General features: G+C 38.7%; 1 protein-coding gene across 2 annotated transcripts in view; it reads right to left on the reverse strand.

Moving 5' to 3' along the window:
* The window catches only part of csmd3a (CUB and Sushi multiple domains 3a), a 777,572-nt gene that overhangs the window by 391,823 nt on the left and 362,275 nt on the right, over window positions 1-23,474 (reverse strand). For both annotated transcript variants that reach the window (XM_049467549.1, XM_049467548.1), the window contains exons 21-24: window positions 22,087-22,275; window positions 19,335-19,504; window positions 17,956-18,112; window positions 9,416-9,607 (exon numbers count right to left, since the gene is read on the reverse strand). In XM_049467549.1, coding sequence (XP_049323506.1) covers window positions 9,416-9,607; window positions 17,956-18,112; window positions 19,335-19,504; window positions 22,087-22,275 — 708 coding nt within the window. The remainder of the gene's footprint in view (window positions 1-9,415; window positions 9,608-17,955; window positions 18,113-19,334; window positions 19,505-22,086; window positions 22,276-23,474) is intronic.

The raw sequence follows: 23,474 nt of genomic DNA on the forward strand, positions 1-23,474 counted from the left end.
AAAGTCAAATTCAAGACTCAATTCTTAAGGCATGAGTCCAAGTCAAATCTTAAGTCTTTGAGCACGAGTCCAAGTCAAGTCTCATTGCTATCTTGCACCCCACCAACAATTTATTTGTATGCCTTGTGCCCTTGCTGTTAAAATAGTGTCAGAGTTTATGAATATACCTACAGTATCCTCTGAGATTCTGAGACGCTCAAAAGCGCTGCTAAGATATGTTAAGATATCAACACGCCAAAGTCAGAGCTCACCTGGCTCTTAAAGGAAAATGACGACTGTCACACTGATTGTCTTTTTCCCCCTACGCCCAAAATTAACCACACCCATGATTAATTAAGAGAATTAGCTCATGCCTTTTGCCACTTCTGTCTACCCATCGATATGTGCTTCTTTACGGCACTGCGCATGCGCAGACCAACAGTTTTTTTGTATGTTTTCATGTTTTTCATAATAATTTAATAAAAGTTTTTATAAGGAACATCTGCTTGAATGTAAAAAAAAAAAAAAAAAAAAAACATTTAAATAAAGCAGTTAAAGCATAGCCATAGCAAGTTAAAAATTAATAATGACCTGTAAAACTTTAAAAATACAGTTTATAGTCACCTATATGACCAAAACCTTTTAACTTTTTAACAGTAAAGAAAAAAAAATGGATCATAAAAACTTATGCCACTTGTTCTTGAAAATGTTTTATGGGCTGGTCTGAACAAATACTGACCGAAAGGTCCAAATTATTATGTTTAATAATTGTTTAATTTATGATTTGTTGTACTTTTTTTACATTAAATAATTAAAAGTAACTATGTAACTTTTACTCAACGTACATTTCAAAATGAGTACTTTTTTACTTTTACTTGAGTAGATTTGTAGCAAAGTAAAGGTACTTTTACTTAATTACAATTTTTCAGTACTTTTTCCATCTCTGCTAAAGACACAACTATTGCTAATTTTTAAGCGCTACACTACACACAGTATTACTGTATAAAAAGGACAGCATCACACCTGTTGAGTAAATCTGAAGATCAGAATGTCAATCCTTCTTATTTACTGGGTTCTGCTTTTGTAGAAGGAGGGAAGAGGTGGCGTTTAGCAGCTCGCTCTGAATGAAATATTTAGCTCAGGAGTCGACCCGCAGGAGCAGCATTTTGATGCAAAAAATTCCCAAGGCTCCATTATCTGTGCAAGTAGGCTTCCAGGCAGGCTTCCAGGCATTGCTGTGAATTCTTCTTTAGGATCCTTCGAGCATCTGCCCACTCCGCTGCGCTCCTGCGTTATTTACAGCTCTATTGTCTGCAAATTTGGGTTTCACTGGAGCGCTGAAGTGCTGGCCTCCGCCTCCGAGCTCGTCACTGCCGGAGGGCTACCACATTCAAGCAGAGTCCCAGTGGCTACAGCCGGGCCCAGCCGTCTAAAGTTCATCAAATAAACCTAGGTCCAGTACTGACTTCACTTAGCAGGGTTTAATCGGCTGTGGGACCATCCAAACTCAAACAGTTACAGCTCCCGAAAGCAAGCCCCGCCTCTCTCATACATGCTGCTAGATCATGACGAATGAAAGATTGCTTACGGTTTTAAAGGTTGCTACTTCTCAGCGGTCTCATTCTTACATTCTTAGAAAGTTTCTCAGTCTCAGTTTGAGTTTTGAACAACTTTATTAGCTTCTGTCAGTAGTATTTCCACTTCTTTTTAGATTCATTTTCTTCTGAGTATTGGTTCCTCTAAATCGGGTTTTCCTTGTGTTCTTATGATGTTTTTTTTTTAAGGTGTGGTGCTTGGAAGTAACTCTTTAAGAACTTTCATGTTCTTAAAGAGTATCTTAGTTTGTGTATTGGTTCCTCTCAGTAGTTTTAGTCTTTAGATTTCCCAGTGGCATTATTCTTACAGTTTCTAAATTTGAGTCTTGGATTTTCTTAGAGGTTATTCCTTATATTCTTAGAGAGTTTCTAAATTTGAGTCTTGGATTTTCTTAGTGGCTATTTCTTATATTCTTAGAGAGTTTCTAAGTTAGAGTCTTGGTTCCTCTCAGTAGTTACCCTCAGTTCTAGTCTTTAGATTTTCCAGTGGCATTATTTTTAGAGTTTCTAAGTTTGAGTATTGGATTTTCTTAGTGGTTTTTCCATTATATTCTTAGAGAGTTTCTAAATTTAAGTCTTGGATTTTCTTAGTGGTTGTTTCAAAAATTCTTAGAGAGTTTCTAAATTTGAGACTCAGATTTTCTTTGTGGTTATTCCTTATATTCTTAGAGAGTTTCTAAATTTGAGTCTTGCATTTTCTTTGTGGTTATTCCTTATATTCTTAGAGAGTTTCTAAATTTGAGTCTTGGATTTTCTTAGTGGTTATTCCTTATATTCTTAGAGAGTTTCTAAATCTGAGTCTTGGATTTTCTTAGTGGTTATTCCTTATATTCTTAGAGAGTTTCTAAATTTGAGTCTTGGTTCCTTTCAGTAGTTACCCTCAGTTTTAGTCTTAGATGTCTTTCAGTGGTTATTCCTTAAATGGTTAGAGAGTTTCTAATTTTGAGTCTTAGATTCTCAATTCTTAGAGAGTTTGTAAGTTTAAGTCTTGGTTTCTCTCAGTGGTTTCTTTCTCATATTCTTAGACGGTTTCTAAGTTTGAGTCTTGGAATCTCTCAGTGTTTTTCTGATCAAATTCTTAGAAAGTTTGTAAGTTTGAGTCTTGGTTTCTCTAAGTGGTTTCTCTAAGTTTTTTTAAGTTTTTGTCTTGGATTCTTTCAGTGGTTATTTTTAATATTCTTAGAAAGTTTCTACATTTGTGTCTTGGATTCTCTCAGTGGTTATTTCTTATATTCTAAGAGAGCTTCTAAGTTTGAAACTTTGATTCTTTCAAAGAGTTTCTAATTTTGAGTCTTAGATTCTCACAGTGGTTCTTTATTAAATTCTTCCAGAGATTTAAGTCTTAGATTCTCTCAGTCCTTCTTTCAGTCTTGGACTCACTCATTGGTCTCTTTCTTAAATTCTTAGAGAGTTTCTAAGTTTGAGTCTTTGATTCTTGCAGTGGTTATTCCTTACATTCTTAGAGAGTTTCTAAGTTTGAGTCTTGGACTCACTCATTGGTCTCTTTCTTAAATTCTTAGAGAGTTTCTAAGTTTGAGTCTTTGATTCTTGCAGTGGTTATTCCTTACATTCTTAGAGAGTTTCTAAGTTTGAGTCTTGGACTCACTCATTGGTCTCTTTCTTAAATTCTTTGAGAGTTTCTAAGTTTGAGTCTTTGATTCTTGCAGTGGTTATTCCTTACATTCTTAGAGAGTTTCTAAGTTTGAGTCTTGGACTCACTCATTGGTCTCTTTCTTAAATTCTTAGAGAGTTTCTAAGTTTGAGTCTTTGATTCTCACAGTGGTTATTCCTTACATTCTTAGAGAGTTTCTAAGTTTGAGTCTTGGACTCACTTATTGGTCTCTTTCTTAAATTATTAGAGAGTTTCTAAGTTTGACAATTTGATTCTCTCAGTGGTTCTTTCTTATATTCTTAGAGAGTTGAGTTGTTTGAGTCTCAGTTCCTCTTGGTGGTGCTTCTTTGTGTTCTTAAAGTTTTTTTCTGGGTCCTTCTGAATTGGAATGTTTCTACAGAGTTTTCCTTTTGAGTTTTGGTTCTTTTCAATGGTATCATTCTCATGATCTCACAGGTTAAGTCTTAGTTTCTCTCAGTGGCTCTTTCTACAATTCTTAGAGAGTTACTAAGTTTGAGCCTTGGATTCCTGCAATGGTTCCTTTACATGTTCTTAGAGTAACCTCTTGGTTCTACTAGGTGTTTTTTTTTCTACTACAGGGAAGTTTGCCAATGGTTCTTCTTCGTGTTCTTATTGATTTTTTTTCCTGTTTAATCTTTGAGATGTTGTGAGATTCTTCCCTTATTCACCTAAAGGAAATTATATGGAATTTATATACTCTCATGTTAGAACAGAGAGCTTCACCTAAGTGTTCCTTTCTTGTGCTCTTAGTAATTTTTCCCTTTGAGAATCAGTTTCTCTCAGTTGTTCTTCATTATTCCTCTACTGGGGTTTATCCTTTTGAGTTTTGTTTTTGAGATACCTACTTGAATACACGTTGGACATCTGCCACATAATTCCCACAACAGCAAATCCCCCCGGTAAAATTCAATCGCAGTGAGGAGATTTTAAAGCGGCTGTGAAAGTGTCTAATTAGAAAAAGAAAAGAGTTTCTATTCCTGTCTGAAGTGATTACAAGTCTGAAGTAGGGTGGATTGGATTGATGGTCACTTGAGATTCACCTTTGCAGCACTTACTTACAACACTGTGTTGAGGGGGTGGGAACTGCATATCTATGAAGCTCTGTAAGTTTTTGAGACATTCTCTGCATACTTTATTATCTTTCTTCCATCCTGTTTTTCAATGGTCAGGACCCCATAGAATAGACCAACATAGAGCAGTTTTTCATAGTTTCTTCATAGTTAATATCAGTGCCTTTTCAAGGGTTAATTATGTGAATTCCTTATGTTTTTAATGTGTTTGAGAGCATCAGTTGTAAAGTTGTGAAGAGGTAGAGTTACAGGTATACAGTGAATAGTGAATATTTGAGTAATGTTCTAATATATATTATGGAAATGACTAACTTAAACTAAATTCAAGTAAATTAAACTTAAATTTTCTAGGTAAATCTAAGTAAATTAAAGTTGTGGTTGGTGTAGCGCAAGGGATAACAACTACCTGCCAATGAGTCACTCCATCATGTGGGAGACTAGGGTTCAATTCCCTTTCTGGGTGACTATGCTGCTCTACACCAATAAGAGTCATTGGGCAAGACTCCCAACACTATGTTGGTCCAACTCTGTACTTTAAGCCCGAATAAGTTGAATTTACTTTAAAAAATGAGGAAACTGGTTGCCTTAAAAAAGTTAAGTAATGGGTAATAAAAATTTAAGTTAGCATAACTTAGAACATCGAGTTATTACAACTAAATGTCACGTACCCGCCATGTTTCCCTGTGTTTTTCCCGTCTCCTAGTGTGTTTCCCCAGTGATTTTCCATCACGTCAGTCTAATTTGTAGCTCCGCCCCTTCCCCAGGTGTTCAGTGTTTCATGTTAATATATACAGTACCTGTTAGTCTATGTTTGCTGTCGGTCTTTGCACCCACTCCCATTGTCTGTCTTTCCACGTTCTTTGCCATTGTTATCTCTACATTCCTTTGTTCTCCGTTTCTTTATATTCTCTTGGTTATTCTAGTTCCTTGTTTATTTTGTATATTCATCCCTAGCCCTGTTTATTCATTTTCTGTTTAGTATAGCTCTTTGTGTTTTCCCCTGTTTGTTTATATTTATACATTTTCTAGTTCTTTCCCTGTTTGTTTATATATTTATTTGTTTATTAATAAATTCTTTGGTCTTACCTGCTTTAACGTCCGCCTCCCGTCTGCTCCTGCATTACACTAAAGGGGAATTTGATTTAACTTTTTTATTTTTTGTTAAACTGTAAGACCAGATGAGTTGAGTTTACTTAACGTTTTTAAGGCAGCTGGTTTGCTCAATTTTTTTAAGTAATGGAGAATAAAAAAACTAGCCCAGGGGGAATCACTACACACTTATGGTGAGTGTTAGTCAGAAACTGTTGGACACACCCAGTATGCACATAGATTGTGACAGAAGCCAATGGAAAAGAAGCTGTTAATGGAAACAGACTAAACTCAGTTATTATAAGTTGGTTCAACTCAAAGATCTCAGTTTGAATAGTACAGTATATATGCCTACAAATATTAAACTAACTCAAAATTAAAGTTGAGTTTTGTTTAGAAATCTCCAATTTTATGTAAAACAGACTTAAATCGTTTGAGCTCAAACAACGTATAGGTTTACAGTGTAAAAGGAGTAACCGGAAATGAAATTAAAAGAATGACTTTAAAAGATGAAGGTTAGTCAATTTGAAAAATGTAAAGAACTTTGGGTACCACTTTAAAATAAGACTACCTTTATAAAGGGTTTATAATTGATTTACAATTGGTTTATTAATGCTTACTTATTAGGTTGTAAATGCCTTAAAAATTATTATTAATCAGTTATAACACATATGTAGAAAGGGCAACAGTATATATGGCTGTGGGTTCACTATTTGGCAAATGACAGGTCATTGTTGTCCTTTCTACGTATGTGTTATAACTGATTATTAATGATTTTTAAGGAATTTACAACCTAATTAGTAACCATTAATAAACCAATTGTAAACCATTTATAAACCCTTTATAAAGGTAGTCTTATTTTAAAGTGGTACCGAACTTTGAAAGTATCCTAAAGTGCTGCCGCAAAGACCATTCAAAAGGTAATAATGAAACTGGCACTCATCAGCACTGAATAAGTTTTATCAGAGTTACCAGCCACAGAAACCGCAAGGTAACAGCTTTACTCCAGATAAGAGCATCTAAATGCTTTTTCACAGAGTATTTAGGTTTGTTTAACACTTTTAAGTTACTACATGATTCCTTATGTGTTTCTTCATAGTCTGGATCACTTCAGTATTTATATACTATGTACAAAAAATGAAAAAAAATGAGTATACACAGATATATAATACACGTGAATGTAATTCACAAGCTTAGAACGTCTCAATTCTGTATAAATCGCTCTCCTCTCAGCCTCGGAATAGAGAAGTGCACTCCACTGCTCTGGGGTCACCTGTCTAAGCAATAGAGGAAGATGGTATGAAGATGTACAATGAAGAGTCATCTTTATTCCACCAGCACTTAAGGGCTGTCACAAGCCATTCTCTCACTCCGAGTGTTTATACCCTTCCAGTTTAGTCTAACAGCAGACAGAGCACCAGTCACGCACCGCTAACATTAAATATGGATCTGGACGTGCTGGGGTCATGTCTGATTTCGTTACATTTGGAAAGCGCTGTTATCTCTGCTGATAAGCAGAAGAATGTTGTGGTTCTGGGTGAATTATTTGTCACTCAGAGCTCACACACACACACACAGAGATTGTTCCAGAAGCGCAGACCCTGAGCTTTTAACCCAAGCTCGTGTTTGTAAGTTGAGCAATTATTTGGATTATGAGTTTTAATGGAAAGTAAACAGAGTTTTAATGCAGCCTGGAATTTAGATTTAGCCTGAGATCCGACTGAGTCAGAGACCCGACCCGACCTGATCCGCAACATCGTGTCTTGAGTGTCAATCAGAAACAAGCCTGAAAAAATATGATCTGAATCCAAACTAAACAAGCCCAAAAATGACTCACAATAATAAGGTGATATATAGAACATCTACTAAATGATATTGATATAAATGATAATGATATTCCACATATACAGTGTGTTGTGTCTATATATTATTAATCCTATCTCTATACACATTTTATGTATTTAAAATTCTATTTCACTGATGGATGGATGGATGAGTTGGTAGGTGGGTTGACAGATAGGTAAATTTATGGATAAACAGACAGAAAGACATATAGGTAAGTAGACAGACAAAGACAGACAGACAGATAGATACGAAGGTAGGCAGACAGACAGATAGGAAGCTAGAAAGACAGACACATAGGTAGGAAGACAGGCAAATAGACATAGGTAGGTTGACAGACAAAGATAGATAGGAAGGTAGGCAGACAGACAGATAGGAAGCTAGAAAGACAGACAGATAGGTAGGTAGACAGGCAAATAGATAGACGTATAGGTAGGTAGACAGACAAAGATAGATAGGAAGGTAGGCAGACAGACAGATAGGAAGGTAACCAGACAGATAGGAAGGTAGACAGACAGACAGATAGGAAGGTAAACAGAAAGATACAAAGGTAGACAGACAGACAGACAGACAGACAGATAGGTAAGTAGACAGACAAAGACAGACAGAAAGATAGATACAAAGGTAGGCAGACAGACAGACAGATAGGAAGCTATAAAGACAGACAGATAGGTAGGTAGACAGGCAAATAGATAGACACATAGGTAGGTAGACAGACAAAGATAGATAGGAAGGTAAACAGACAGATACGAAGGTAGACAGACAGACAGACATATAGGTAAGTAGACAGACAAAGACAGACAGAAAGATAGATAGGAATGTAGGCAGACAGACAAACAGATAGGTAGGTAGACAGACAGTCAGACAGACATATAGGTAAGTAGACAGACAAAGACAGACAGAAAGATAGATACAAAGGTAGGCAGACAGACAGACAGATAGGAAGCTATAAAGACAGACAGATAGGTAGGTAGACAGGCAAATAGATAGACACATAGGTAGGTAGACAGACAAAGATAGATAGGAAGGTAAACAGACAGATACGAAGGTAGACAGACAGACAGACATATAGGTAAGTAGACAGACAAAGACAGACAGAAAGATAGATAGGAATGTAGGCAGACAGACAAACAGATAGGTAGGTAGACAGACAGTCAGACAGACATATAGGTAAGTAGACAGACAAAGACAGACAGACAGATACGAAGGTAAGCAGACAGACAGATAGGAATATAGAAAGACAGACAGATAGGTAGGTAGACAGACAAAGATAGATAGGAAGGTAGGCAGACAGACAGATAGGAAGGTAAACAGACAGATACGAAGGTAGACTGACAGACAGACAGACATATAGGAAGGTAGGCAGACAGACAGATAGGAAGCTAGAAAGACAGACAGATAGTTAGTTAGACAGGCAAATAGACAGACACATAGGTAGGTAGACAGACAAAGATAGATAGGAAGGTAGGCAGACAGACAGATAGGAAGGTAAACAGACAGATAGGAAGCTAGGAAGACAGAGAGACAGGAGAGAGCCAGATAGACAGACACATAGGTAGGTAGACAGACAAAGACAGATAGGTAGGTAGACAGACAAACAGTTAGACACATAGACAGACAGTCAGACAACCCCCCTACTTTGGATGGATGGATGGATTATTGGATTATTATTACGTTAATGAGGTCCAGTAATGAACACACAGTCTGGTAGTCTGATATTCCAGCAGGACAGTGCTCGTCCACATACAGTGCAGATATTACTGGAGTGATTTCTTTGACGTTGGGTGTATAATAGTAATATATGTATAATAGTAATAAACAGGCTATAGAAGCAGAGGCAGCGGTCTGTGAGTCATGTCATCAAGGTGAACACAGAGTGAGGCGAAAGTCACGCTTACGTAAGCCCTGTTCTGCATGCAGGCCACGGCCTAATTGATGAGGAAGTACAGGACAAGAGGGACGCGGCGCTAAGAGCAAACTTCCTCCCTCTCCAACTCAGAAAGGGGTTCATAACAGCCCCGGCCTCGCCCATCAATTATTCAGAGCTAAAGCGCGGGCTGTGTTTGTATATGCACGCAAAGAGTAAAAGAACAGCGGCTGCATTTTTAACAAAGTCCAATTAAGCGGAATCCGTGTAGGACTAAATCCTGGAGATTAAGCTGCAGCATGCTGATGGGGTGCGTATGGTAATGGCGACAGACCATTACCTATGCAGGACGGCAGCTGGTGGGCCCAGGCTCGCCTCTCGCCGGTCATGCACCTCAGGACGCCGCTGCCGTGAAGACTGTAGCCAGGGTCACACTGGTACGTGACGGTGCTGCCGGCGAAGTGACCCTGATCGCTGACTTTAGAGCCGAACTGAGGCACGCCCGGCTCCTCACAGTGAGACAGCTCGAAACCTGAGGGAGGAGAGACAGGAAGAGAGGGTGGGGTTAACATGATTAGTTATCTATACTTTACTGAAGTAATTATTATTTTTCAGACATTTTCTTACATTTTCACACAATAATCTGAACTTTCTACTCCCTATATTAAAAAACAGCCTCGTTACTCGTTTTCATTCCGGCTTCTCAACCTTCAATAAAATCCCCATCCAGATAAATCTCTACATCCAGATTGGATGTAGAGAAGTATAAACATATACCATTCCGACTCCCTATTGGTTTATACTGGTTTATACTGGTTTATACTGGTTTAAACACCCTACTTGCCACAAAATGCATTTTGTAATCATTCTGCTCCCATTTTAGCCTGAGCTGTTAGCTTGCCACTGTGCTAGAAAAAGGCTAAGCAGTGAAGAGTTCATAACTGACACACGTTTTAGTTTAGTTTAATAATATTATATATAATAAATGGATGGATTTAAACACTGTAAAAATAGGAAAAAAACATACAGCTCTGGAAAAAAAGACCACTTAAAAATGATGAGTTTCTTTAATTTTACCAAATTGAAAAATTCTGGAATATAATCAAGAGGAAGATGGATGATCACAAGCCATCAAACCAAACTGAACTGCTTGAATTTGTGCACCAGGAGTAAAGGCATAAAGTTATCCAAAATCAGTGTGTAAGACTGGTGGAGGAGAACACTCTCTTAATTTCTATCAGAGCTGTATGTAGGTATTTTCATCATGGATGCGCCAGCTACCACTAAGGATATTTTTTTTAAGGCGAATTATCAAGTTTACTTATAGGCCTTTTTGAACTTTTATTTTTGTTGCTGTCCCACAAAATTAAAAGTACTAAAACCTCATAACTTTTAATAGAAGTCAAAGTTTTAGACTTTTAGAGTATTTCTATAGGCCCATTCATCCTCAAATTTTGTGACACATCATAAAAAGAAAGACTGTCAGATCCACATTAAGTCCAAAATTAATACAATGGCAAAAAAGAGGAGATGCAAAATCTTTAAAAAAAAAAAACAAATTTAAAGAAAAATTAGGCTAATTAATTAGGCTAATTATTATAATCTTTTAAATTCTGTATTTAAAGTCTCAGAAACTCAAACGTGTATCAAAATAGATTAAAAAAATGTTAAAAGTGATGATTTTTCCTCCCGTACTATCAGCGTCATGAGCCATTAGCATGTTTTAACATCATGTGATAAAGCTGCGCTGTTGCTGCTCCTCCCTCCAGGCTAGGAACCTTTTCCAAACTTAACCTTGGGCGCGAAAACCTGGATTTAGCGGCGGTTCATATCTACGCTGCTAATTCGCAGCCGCTTTGTTTAATTAAAAAATTATCAGAAGATAGATGCTCCTTTGTACTTCCGCCGCCATAGGTAATTATAGTAAATAGGAGCACAAATAATATCACTCAAACCATTAAAAGTTAATCAGTTCTTAACGAGGGAATGATACAGCTAATTAACTCAATAAGAAAGGTATGAGTGAGATAAGCTCCACCAGGCCCATCAGGAGCTCATATCCCTGAGGAACAAGCGGCGCAGGAGCGGCGTTCCATAATCAATTCCACCGAGTGCTGGAATTATGCCACATGGTAATGCAATTAAACTGAGAAATTCAATGGAAAAAACGGAAATTTCAGCGAACGCCGATCGCAGTCCCGTTCTGAAGTCTGAAGAGTGCGTAACGAGGAGAGTGTGAGCGCCGCTGTTCCGCCGCGACTGCTAATTAAGGCCTTATTGACGCAGGACGTTCTGTCCCGCGCAGGTTTGAGTGAGTTCAGCTACAGAAAAAAAAAAAAAAAATAGGCCTTCTCCACTTTACAGATGACACAGCTCTTTTGGCTTGGTGCAGGAATAGCAATTAGAGCAGGGATTTATGCATTTATAAAACATGCGCAGCCATCCGAGAACACTCAGCTATTTACAGGCAGTTTTTGTCAACTTTTCTGCCTCACTTAATTTGAAGCACTGTGGATGTTAAACTGCTGGGGTGTCACTATCCATTATATCAAAAAAAAAAAAGTACATTGAGTATTATTCTAATTATTTGGACAATTAAATAAGCAATCAAAGTAATATAGACTATAAAATAGACTGGTTATCAGTTCCACTAAGTGTCTATAATAACTGTGTAATTCCATGTTAACACTTCATGTAATAACCATGTAATTACTGATTGCACAGGTAAGTTGCACAGGTTTTTCCCATTTTCTCCCAATTTAGCTATAGTAATTAAACAAGCAATCAAAGTAATATAGACTGTAAAAAAGATAGATTAGTTTATTAGTTCCACTAAGTGTCTATAATAACTGTATAGTTATATTAACAGTTCATATAATAACTGTGTTATTACTGATTGCACAGGTTCCACTAAGTGTCAATAATAATTGTGTAATTCCATGTTAACACTTCATGTAATAACCGTGTTATTACTGATTGCACAGGTTAGTTGAAGCGTTTTTTTTTTCCATTTTCTCCCAATTTAGCTATAAGAATTAAACAAGCAATCAAAGTAATATAGACTGTAAAATAGACTGTTTATCAGTTCCACTAAGTGTCTATAATAACTGTGTAGTTATATGTTAACTATTCACATGTAATAACCATGTAATTACTGATTGCACCATTAGTTGCACCATTTTTTTCCCATTTTCTCCCAATTTAGCTAAAGGAATTGAACAAGCAATCAAAGTAATATAGACTGTTTATCAGTGTCTATAATAACTGTGTAATTCCATGTTAACACTTCATGTAATAACCGTGTTATTACTGATTGCACAGGTTGGTTGCACAGGTTTTTCCCATTTTCTCCCATCTTAGCTATAGTAATTAAACAAGCAATCAAAGTAAAATAGACTGCAAAATAGACTGTTTATCAGTTCCACTAAGTGTCTATAATAACTGTGTAGTTATATGTTAACACTTTATGTAATAACCGTGTTATTACTGATTGCACAGGCTTTTCCCATTTTCTCCCAATTTAGCTATAGGAATTAAACAAGAAATCAAAGTAAAATAGACTGTTTATCAGTTCCACTAAGTGTCTATAATAACTGAGTAATTCCATGCTAACACTTCATGTAATAACTGTGTTATTACTGATTGCACAGGTTAGTTGCACCGTTTTTTTTCCCATTTTCTCCCAATTTAGCTATAGGAATTAAACAAGCAATCAAAGTAAAATAGTCTATAAAATAGACTGTTTATCAGTTCCACTAAATGTCTATAATAACTGTGTAGTTATATGTAAACAGTTCATATAATAACTGTGTTATTACTGATTGCACAGGTTAGTTGCACAGATTTTTTTCCCATTTTCTCCCAATTTAGCTATAGGAATTAAACAAGCAATCAAAGTAAAATAGCCTGTAGAATAGACAATTTATCCGTTCCACTAAGTGTCTATAATAACTGTGTAATTCCATGTTAACACTTCATGTAATAACGGTGTAATTACTGATTGCACAGGCTAGTTGCACAGGTTTTTCCCATTTTCTCCCAATTTAGCTACAGGCAAGGCAATGCAAGTTTTAATTAATATAGAACCTTTCACACACAACACTCATTCAAAGTGCTTTACAAATAATTAAAGACAAAGAGAAGTCAAATAAATAAAAAAAGAAACATGTAAAAGAATAACATAATAAAGAAAGAAAATAAGAATCATGAATGATTCAAACATGATTAAAACAAAGAGAAGTCAAATAAAACATGTAAAAACATGTAAAAGAACAACAGTGAATTGGAAATGAAAATAAAATAAAGAATAAAGCATGAATAAAACCTGATTCAAAAGTGCCGTTACAGAATAAAAGTGGGCGGAGTGCAGTGCAGTGTTTTAATGTTTAGAGTTGGTGCTCTTCTATAAGCCAATTGTCCCACCCATTCAGCTGCTCTCTAGTGATGCCTCAACACAAGAGGGGTGAAGACCAGCACATGCCTCCTCTGACACATGTGAATCATCCACAAAGCGCAGCGACTCGGTTTCGATACATAAGCTCACAGACGCAGCCTTGGGCTGATCGACATCACCCTTTGGAGTGATGAGCGGAAAGAGCACCACCTACTTTACCCAGAGAGAGAGCAAGGTCAACGGTGCACTCTCTCTCAGGGCTCCGGCAGCTGCCGGCGTCAAGCTGCATGACCGGGATTCGAACCAGCGATCTCCCGATCATAGTGGCAGCACTTTAGACTGCAAGACCACTCTGATCACTGGACTTCACCATGTTTTCCTGATGTACAAGACAAATGCAAGGTCATTATACACCATTGGGAGCCACTGGATCCCGTAAGCACAGTGCTTAAACGCTATATCTTCTATATATTAGAACTGTATTTGTGTGAACTCTATAAGTTCTACAGTGGAATCAATGGTTTCCAAACTGGTCATTCTATATTTCCACAGTTTTCTACAGCCGACACAGTCATTTCCGAGTTACTGAGTTATTGACACATCGCAACGACCAAGCCTCCAGTGACTGATTACGTCAACATCTACACGTTACCCAAAACTGCTAACACTGCTAATAACCAGCGGCACTCGGCGAGGGGCCGGTCAGCGATATGGAAATGAGCTCTCGCTAACCGGCCTTCATTTTTCCTGTTCACGCGCCGTCAGCCGCATTAGCATTTTGGGTAAATTCCTCCAAGACCGAGGACGAACTTCAGTCATTTGTTTGTCGCCGCTCTCCCCCGTCACCCGTCTCCAACTAACGCTCTGTAAAGCGACACAGATTTGTCAGCTTGCGTAACACGCGCCGCTCGCTCACGAGCCAGCTCCACTTCATATGGAAATTTCTAGGCCTTCATATATATCTCTGGTGTCTCAGGGCTATCCTGCCGTGCTCCACTGCACTGATATAATCCCCCACAATGCCAAACATTATGACAGTCCTACCAGAACCCGTGTGCTCGCAAAATTACACGAGTCGCAGTCCATTAGGGAGATTACATCAGTGACAGGCGAGTTGCGAGGGGCAGGAGTTTGTGGTCAGATCCAGGCCGAGCCCTGTTCTCCAGGAGAAACTTAATCAGGGAGATAAACACTGCACCACTACAACCACTGCTCCAACTGATACGCCCATTTATCAATACGGTGAACACTGCAAAGAATCTACCGTATTTTTAGCACTATAAGGTGCACTTAAAATTCTTTAATTTCCCAAAAAATGGCAATTGCACTTGTGTATGAATTTTACCAGTCAGGTATTAAGGAGCAGTAAAGCCTCTCCACTGAAGTACAGAGTTATACAGGAGCTTCAGTGAAGTTTCTCCAGCACCAAGGCTGGAACAGCATTAGCATTACCTGCTAACTGCGCTAAGCACTAGCTCTTATGCCGTTCAAAGGCGAGTATTTTCACCTGTAGTCTGCTGCTAACCCTGGCTAGCACTGCTGGAGCAGTATTAGCATTACCCACTAACCGCGCTAAGCGCTAGCTCTTTCACCATTCAGAGGTGAGTATATCAGACTGCAGTCTTCAGGTTTACCAGTATTAAAACAAGCTACATGGGACGAACCGCTAGCTAATATCGCCCTGGCTTAACAAAACACTCAAGGTTCCTCAGTGTAGCGCTGTCAGGCAATATTAGCCACTAACAGTGGCTAGCCTTAAAGGAAATATGCAAATCTAAACTTACTGTAAATAAACGGAAGTGCTTTACTCACCCAAATAAACCGCTTTCAGGAGCAAGGGAATTACAGTTTTGTTTACCTAACTTAGCTTTAGAATTGAAGGAAAACATGGCAAGAAGGAAAATATGGTGACACCGTCGTTCCTTACTAGTGTCGCATAATGCCCCTTATAACCTGGTGCGCCCTTTGTATATAATAGCAATATAATCATAATCATAAGTAATCATTATGTAACCAATATAGCTTTCAAATGCCACAATGATTCAAATACATTAATCTGAACTAACACTAATCAACTGCATAGGGTATCACAGCAACCACTTGATAACACCTGAGCACCACTTGAGTTTCCATTGCAATTACTTGGGGAAATCATTGCAACTGCATAGTAGGAACCTAGCAGGCACTACTCAACATCAAGACAACCACTTAACAACACCATAGCAACCAGCTATCAACACTACAAAAACTAATTTGTGCCCCATGTTGTGTGAATCTAAACTGATACCTAATCAACTACATAGGGTATCACAGCAACCACTCAACAACACCTGAGCACCACTTGATTGTCATTGCAATTACTTGGGAGATCATTGCAACTGCTTAGCGACCACCTAGTGCAAACCTGGTAGGAATTTACGAATTCACAAAAAACACATGAAACACCATTGCAATCATAATGTAACCACTACATAGCAACACCATAGCAACCAGCTAGCAACACTATAGATACTAGGTAGCAATGGATGGATCATATTTCCTTACAGGAACCAATGGAGCGCAAATGTTTGGGCCCCATTTAAACACCACTAAGAAGCATAAATATGAATCTAAAACTAACTCCTAATCAACTGCATGGGGTATCAAAGCAACCACTCAACAACACCTGATCACCACTTGAGTTTCCATTGCAATTACTTGGGAGATCATTGCAACTGCTTAGCGACCACCTAGTGCAAACCTGGTAGGCATTTAGCAACATCAGGAAAACTACTTGTGATACCATTGCTATCATAATGTAACACCATAGCAACCACCTAGCAACACTATAGAAACCAGGTAGCAATGGATGGATTCTATTTCCTCACATGAACAAATGAACAAATAAAGCAAAAATGTTTGGCCACCATTTAAAAGTAACAATGTTGCAAATACATAAATCTAAACTGATCCCTAATCAACTACATAGGGTGTCACAGCAACCACTCAACAACACCTGAGCACCACTTGGGAAATCAACTGTTTGCAACTGCTTATCAATCACTCAATACCAACCTAGCATATCATAGTAATCCCATTGCTTTGGTATAACTGTGAAACATGTTGAGTTTTTACATGCTTAGATGTGACTATTAGAGAAAGATGACAGTAACAAGTTGTATCTAATTAACATAAACACATATGGCTCGTCTTTTCTCCACACCCATTTTTCGATCCACTTCCTCAAGACAAGACCAATTCCAAATGAATTTGAGACCAAGACGAGAGCCATAATTTTGTTTTGAGTGGATTTCTCATGTATTTCCTATAATGGAGGTAATAATTCTAAAAATGTCCTCGTTTCCTTTCAGTTGGAAGGTTATGATTGTGCACGGTGAGGTATGTGCAGAGCTATTTTACAAAAGTAGGTACTTCAGCGAGGCTTTAATAGCCTAATTGTTCATACATAACAGTAGCGATTAGAGCAGAATGCCACCAAAGCGCAGAGGCCTGGTCAGACCGAGAGATATCCAGCGCCAGCAGGCTGTTCCTGCCATTTGTGAAATGGCAGAGGCTGAATCTGGGCTGCTTCTCGGCGCTGTTTTCCCTCACGTGGGGCCGCAGCGGCTGAATCATTACCTATAATCATGGCGGAGTCGTGTCGGCTTTATGATTAAGATTTCAAATAATACGCCACAAGCTAGGGTATACTCCGCTCAGACCTATAATTTCAAGCAAAGCTAATTAAACGCTAGCATGCATTCTCTACAGCGCTCTAATTCAGCCTGGCTACTGTTAATACGTGTGTGAGAGAGAGAGAGAGAGAGAGAGAGAGAGAGAGAGAGAGAGAGAGAGAGAGATTATCATATTATGAGAGTGTCCAGCGACAATGAAATGAAGAAATTAATTAAGAAAAGAAAATGAACTGGGGTTAGATATTCCATTACCTGAAACTGAGGAGAGAGATTGGATAGAGAGAATGAGGGTGGACGAGAGAAAGGGGGAAGAGAGAGAGACAGAGAAAGAGAGAGGAGAGAAGAGAGAAGAGGAAGAGACACAAAATAAAGAGAATAATGATGCATAGAGAGAAATGAGAAGGGATGCAGGAGTCATGAGAATTAGAAAGAAAGAAAGAAAGAAAGAAAGAAAGAAAGAAAGAAAGAAAGAAAGAAAGAAAGAAAGAAATGGTACACAGAGGAAGTAAAAAGAGAAGAGACAGTGACTACCAAGAGGATAGATAGATAGATAGATAGATAGATAGATAGATAGATAGATAGATAGATAGATAGATAGATAGATAGATAGATAGATAGATAGATAGATAGGTAGATAGATAGATAGATAGATAGATAGATAGATAGATAGATAGATAGATAGATAGATAGATAACTGATTAAAACTTGAATTGATTGATTGAATTGAGAGAGAAAGCGAGATACAGAAACATCGAAAAAGAAAGAGAGAGAAAGAGAGAGAGAGAGAGAGAGAAAAAGAGAGAGCAATCTTACTGTAATAGGTGAGTCTGAAGCCTTCAGCTGTGTCGTCCTGATCTGAGTAGAACTCCAGCCACAGGTGGTTGGAGGTGCTGGTCAGAGTGACCCCCATCATGGAGGATCCAGAAAACGCCCCGATGACGTCCACAGTGTTATCTGGACCATCGTACACCTGAGAACCACAGAAACACAAGCAGGCTTTAATCATAACAAGATGCTGATTTAACTGATATAACAAAAATATATATAGTATCATATATCTTGTGTCCTGGTTAATTTGGCATGAATTATATTAATTATGTATTTCTTACTAAAACCAATGTAATATATAGAACTTAAGAAAAAAAATAATATTGTGAATGAAACATACATGTTCAGGAAAATCTTAATTTCAAATATATACCATATTTTTTCGCACTATAAGGCACACTTAAAATCCTTTAGTTTTTTCTTTCGGTGTTCAGAGGTGAGTATTATCAGCTTGTATCCTACTGCTAACCCTGGCTAGCACTGCTGGAGCAGCATTAGCATTAGCCACTAACTGTGCTAAGTGCTAACTCTTTCACTGTTCAGAGGTGAGTATTATCGGCCTGTAGCCTACTGCTAACCCAAACTAGCACTGCTGGAGCAGCATTAGCATTACCCGCTAACCGTGGCTAGCCTTAGTGGTAATCTGTAAATCTAAGCTTACTGTAAATAAACAGAAGCATTTTACTCACCCAAATAAACAGTTTTCAGTTTGGCTTTAAAAGACCTTTTTTATGAACTTCAGATTTGTTTACTTAGCTCAGTTTTATTAGAAGAAAAATGTGGCAACCCCCTGTTCCTTACTAGTGTCTCATAATATAATCCGCCTTATTTATTGATATTGCGCCTAATAATCCGGTGCACCTTATAGTACAAAAATACAGTATATATATATATATATATACATTTACAATTTCTTAGGTAATTAGTTTTGAGTTATTCAACATATTAGGTTTTACAGTGCATAATTAATCACCTTCTCTAGGTTCACTGCTACAGGCAGCTAGAAGGTCTAAGAAGCAGCACTTCGGAGGACTCTGCCTCGATGAGAGATGATTGGTCCATTCAGAGCTGCTCAATCATACCTTCCTTACCGCTCTTTATCTAAGTTTTGGTAGACTGGCTGTCAGGCGTGCAACTGTTAGTAATGGGGCTAACGGACTCCCGCATGAGGAAGTCCTTGAGTAAAATGAAGCACGGCCCCGTACTCGAGAACGGGGGGAACAAAACGGATGGATAGATAACCGCTTAGCGCGGTTATAGTAATTTTTCTAAAAAAGCATTTGCTTATCATCTCTCACTCTTCAACGGCAGCAGCAGCAGCAGCAGCAGTGATGGCACAGGACAGTCTTTCTTCTGCTGCTTACCTTCAGGACGTCACCTTGAGCCAGATGGAAGGTGCTGGCAGAAATGTTGATTCCTTTCCCCGTCTGGACCTGAATGTTATAAATGCACTCGTGGTTGTTCTCGTAATTCAGCGGGTAGTTGGGTGACAGCAGAACGCCGGAGTTCTGAGAAACCGTGGAGCCGCACTCCGCTAAGAGAGACGAGGAGATCGATAAGGAAAGACAGGGCTAAATGTCAGATCAACATGCAGTGTATAATGATGGACAATAAGTGTGTCTGAGGGAGGAAACAAGCTACAAGCTACAGTATCAGTCAAAAGTCTGGACCACTCACAAAGGACTGTGCTTATTATCCATCTCCAGCAGTGGTCTTCAAAACCAATACTGTCTGTTAATATATATGATCTATACTGTCTTTCCCTGAACACAAACAGTCTGGCTGCTTATGGAAAAGCAGAATTAGTTTGATAACATCATGTATAACATCCTTTATCTGATAAAGATATGATGATTTGTGTGGGACAACTATTAAAATTAATTTATTAGTTTGTAATCAATAAAAGGTTATTTAATTGATCAAATATAAAAAAAAAAATGGGTCCATTTTTGGGGCCCAAGTATCTAATTTCACATGAGCCATTAAGCTGAACAGAGAGAGAGAGAGAGAGAGAGAGAGAGAGAGAGAGAGAGAGAGGGAAGACGCAGGTAAGAGAGAGATAGTACACAGAGATGAAGTGAAAAGGGAAGCGAGGGACTACTAAGCTATACTCTTACAAAGCTAGATAGATAGATAGATAGATAGATAGATAGATAGATAGATAGATAGATAGATAGATAGATAGATAGATGCATATTGCATTTTATTGCCACTGCGGAAAGGGGCTAGGGAAAGGGACACTCTGGCAACCTCCCTCTGGGAACCATCACTTGGGGAAGAGCCATGGGTATCCCTGCTAGGCTAAAAGCTAATACTAGCTCAGTGAAAGCTTTACTAGGGAACCACTACATGTAAAAGTGCTGTGGGTTTTACTGCTAGACTAAAAGTTAATCCTAGCTTAGAAAAAGTGACACTTTGGCAACCTCCATCTGGGAACCACCAGGGAAGAGCCATGGTAGCCGTGCTAGGCTAAAAGCTAACACTAGCTTAGGGGAAAGATTTATTAGGAAACCTACCACTTGTGGAAGTGCCGGGGGTGGTAGACTTTTAGTTTTAGCTTAAACAATACTAGATTAGGGAAAGCTTTATTAGGGAACCTCCACTTGGGGAAGTAACATGGGAACCACCGCTTGTGGAAGAAAAGTGACACTTTGGCAACCTTCCCTTGGGAACCACCCCTTGTGTAAGTGCCATGGGTGTCCCTGCTAGGCTAAAAGCTAACACTAGCTCAGGGAAAGCTTTACTATGGAACCACCACTTGTGGAAGTGCCATGAGATTCACTGGTAGACTACTAGCTAACCCTAGTCTGGGGAAAGTGACACTTTGGCAACCTCTTATTGGGAACCACTATTTGTGTAAGTGCTGTGGGTGTCCCTGCTATGCTAAAAGCTAATACTGGCTCAGAAAAAGATTAACTAGGGAACCACGAATTGGGGAAGTGTCATGGTATCCCTGCTAGGTTAGAAGTTAAGACTAGCTTAGCAAAAGCTTTACTTGGAAACCACCACTTGTGGAAGTGCCATGAGATTCACTGATAGACTACTAGCTAACCCTAGTCTGGGGAAAGTGACACTTTGGTAACCTCTTATTGGGAACCGGTACTTGTGGAAGTGCCATGGGTGTCCCTGCTAGACTAAAAGCTAACACTAGCTCAGGGAAAGCTTTAGTAGGAAACCACCACTTGGGAAAGTGTCATGGGTATCCCTGCTAGGCTGAAAGCTAACACTAGCTCAGCAAAAGCTTTACTAGGAAACCACCGCTTGTGAAAGTGCCGTGGGTTTCACTGGTAGACTACTAGCTAACCATAGTCTAGGGAAAGTGATACTCTGGCAAACTCCCTCTGGGAACCATCACTTGGGGAAGTGCCATGAGTGTCCCTGCTAGGCTTAACGCTAGTCCAATCTTTGGAAAGAACTACTTGAGGGAAATCTCACAACCTGCAAAAGTAAAAACTATTCCTGTGTTGCTTAGGGAGCAGCCTCTGGAAAAAAAGCACAGCTCAGAATATATTACTGCAAATTTTCTCAAAACATTGATATTTAGCAACAAATCAATGTTCCAAATGGAATGTGCCTGTAAAAGGGTAAAACAATGACTCATACAGTCCAAACCTATGACTGGTACTGTGTATTTAAGGGCAGGTATAAATATATAAAATAAAATACAGGACACTTATGGAATACAGTACTCGACCATGTCATTCATGAGTTGCATTGGAGTCGCTGGACAGTCTGACATTAAGTTTCCCCAGCTCAGGTTATAATGACCTCCCACTAGCCGTTACTCACAGCAACGGTATTAAAGAGGACAGCCATTTGTTTCTGTCGCAGCGCTGACCCCGAATCAGCTCACCCCAGGCTGGCCAAATGTTTTCCTCACCCCCCCGATATCTTTAGACAGAGTGACACGTGCCCCAGGGCTACAAGGCTACACTTTGACATTTCTGCACCGAACCAGCTGTCTGTCAAACCAACCCCCCCCACCCGTCGACCGTCTAAACGTCCACCTCATTTGACAGCCCTGTCCGACTGCCTGGCCGCGCTCCAATGCAACCATAAAGGACCCGTCGGAAGTGGAGACGTCCAACAAGCGAATGAAAGCTGCTGACCACGTACCCACACACCTTGGCAGAGGGGCACTCCACGTGCGCCGCCCGCCGCCCAGGCACGTGATGGCCCGCGTCCCCTGCAGGCGGTAGCCCGGCTCGCAGGAAAAAGTCAGCGAGTCGCCGATGCCGAAGCCGCCGCCGCTGTGCCGACCGAACCGTGGCACGCCGGGGTCTTCACACGGCTCCAGATCGTACTCTGAAACAAACATCAAACAAACACACAAACATTTGCTTTAAAAAAGAATCAAACATGAATTTAGAATCGTTATTCAAACATTTCAGTTCATACTACAACAGCAGTACACTGAAAAAAATGTTGAGTTAAATTTACTTTAAAAAAGTTTCGCAACTTTCTGCATTTGCTTTTTTTAAGTTAATTTAATTTCAGATACATTTAAGTAATTTTAACATTGATTTCAAGATTAAATATTACATATATATACAAATATAACTGAACTTCAGTCAATCCTTTCTTTTAGTAAACTTTACTTAACTTCTACATACAATATTACCTAATTACAGTTACTTAATTTACATAATATTACTCAAATAATTTGTGTTATATAATATACGTAATTTCTGAAATGTAAATATTTGTAATTAAAACACACATATTACACTGTCTCAACACATGGATGGCATGTAATACTTTCTTTTTAGTGTACAAAAAAAATAAAGTATTACATGCCATCTATGTGTTGAGACAGTGTAATATGTGTGTTTTAATTACAAATATTTTTTTTAATTTGGATGGTATGTAATACATGTAATAGACAGTGAGACTTGGTCTATTTACAAAATAAATATTTGAGATTATATAAATATTTGAATGTGTGGTTTAACAAAAAATATTAAAAGTTTTGTTTAAGGGCAAATTGTGATTTTTTAACATTTTATAATAAAATAAAAGTTTTAGGAGAGACACAGATTAAGCATCATTTTGATAAATAGAGAAGATACTTCCTTCTGGGTGCCACTATTTATTTGATGATGAATGTATCAGCTTTGTCATTTCAAACACCAAACATGTCTTAGCTAATCAATGTTAAAATAAGAGGACCACACTGAACGCTGTGTAAATCTGACCTATTCTGTTAGCATGTCTCGCTACAGTTAAACACTGCCCTGCCACTTGCAGCACTTGCCATAACGGGTCATGTGATAATCACAGAGCTAAAACGTAACCCCAGGCTAACACTGCCAACCCTGAACCAATCAATCCAGCCTAATGTATACAGATTTACATCGTTTAGATGCCTGTAAATCACAGGGGGAAGGAGGGTTTAGCCATGCTAGGTCGCAGCTGCGCTCTGCGCTGCCCGTGGCGTCTCTGAGTCTTTTCAGGGAGGCTTCTCCGGGCGCTACGGTTTGAACACTTGCCAAATTCGCGTCATC

The sequence above is a fragment of the Astyanax mexicanus genome, chromosome 1 (genome assembly GCF_023375975.1).
Source record: "Astyanax mexicanus isolate ESR-SI-001 chromosome 1, AstMex3_surface, whole genome shotgun sequence".
In the NCBI taxonomy this organism is placed as follows: domain Eukaryota; kingdom Metazoa; phylum Chordata; class Actinopteri; order Characiformes; family Acestrorhamphidae; genus Astyanax; species Astyanax mexicanus.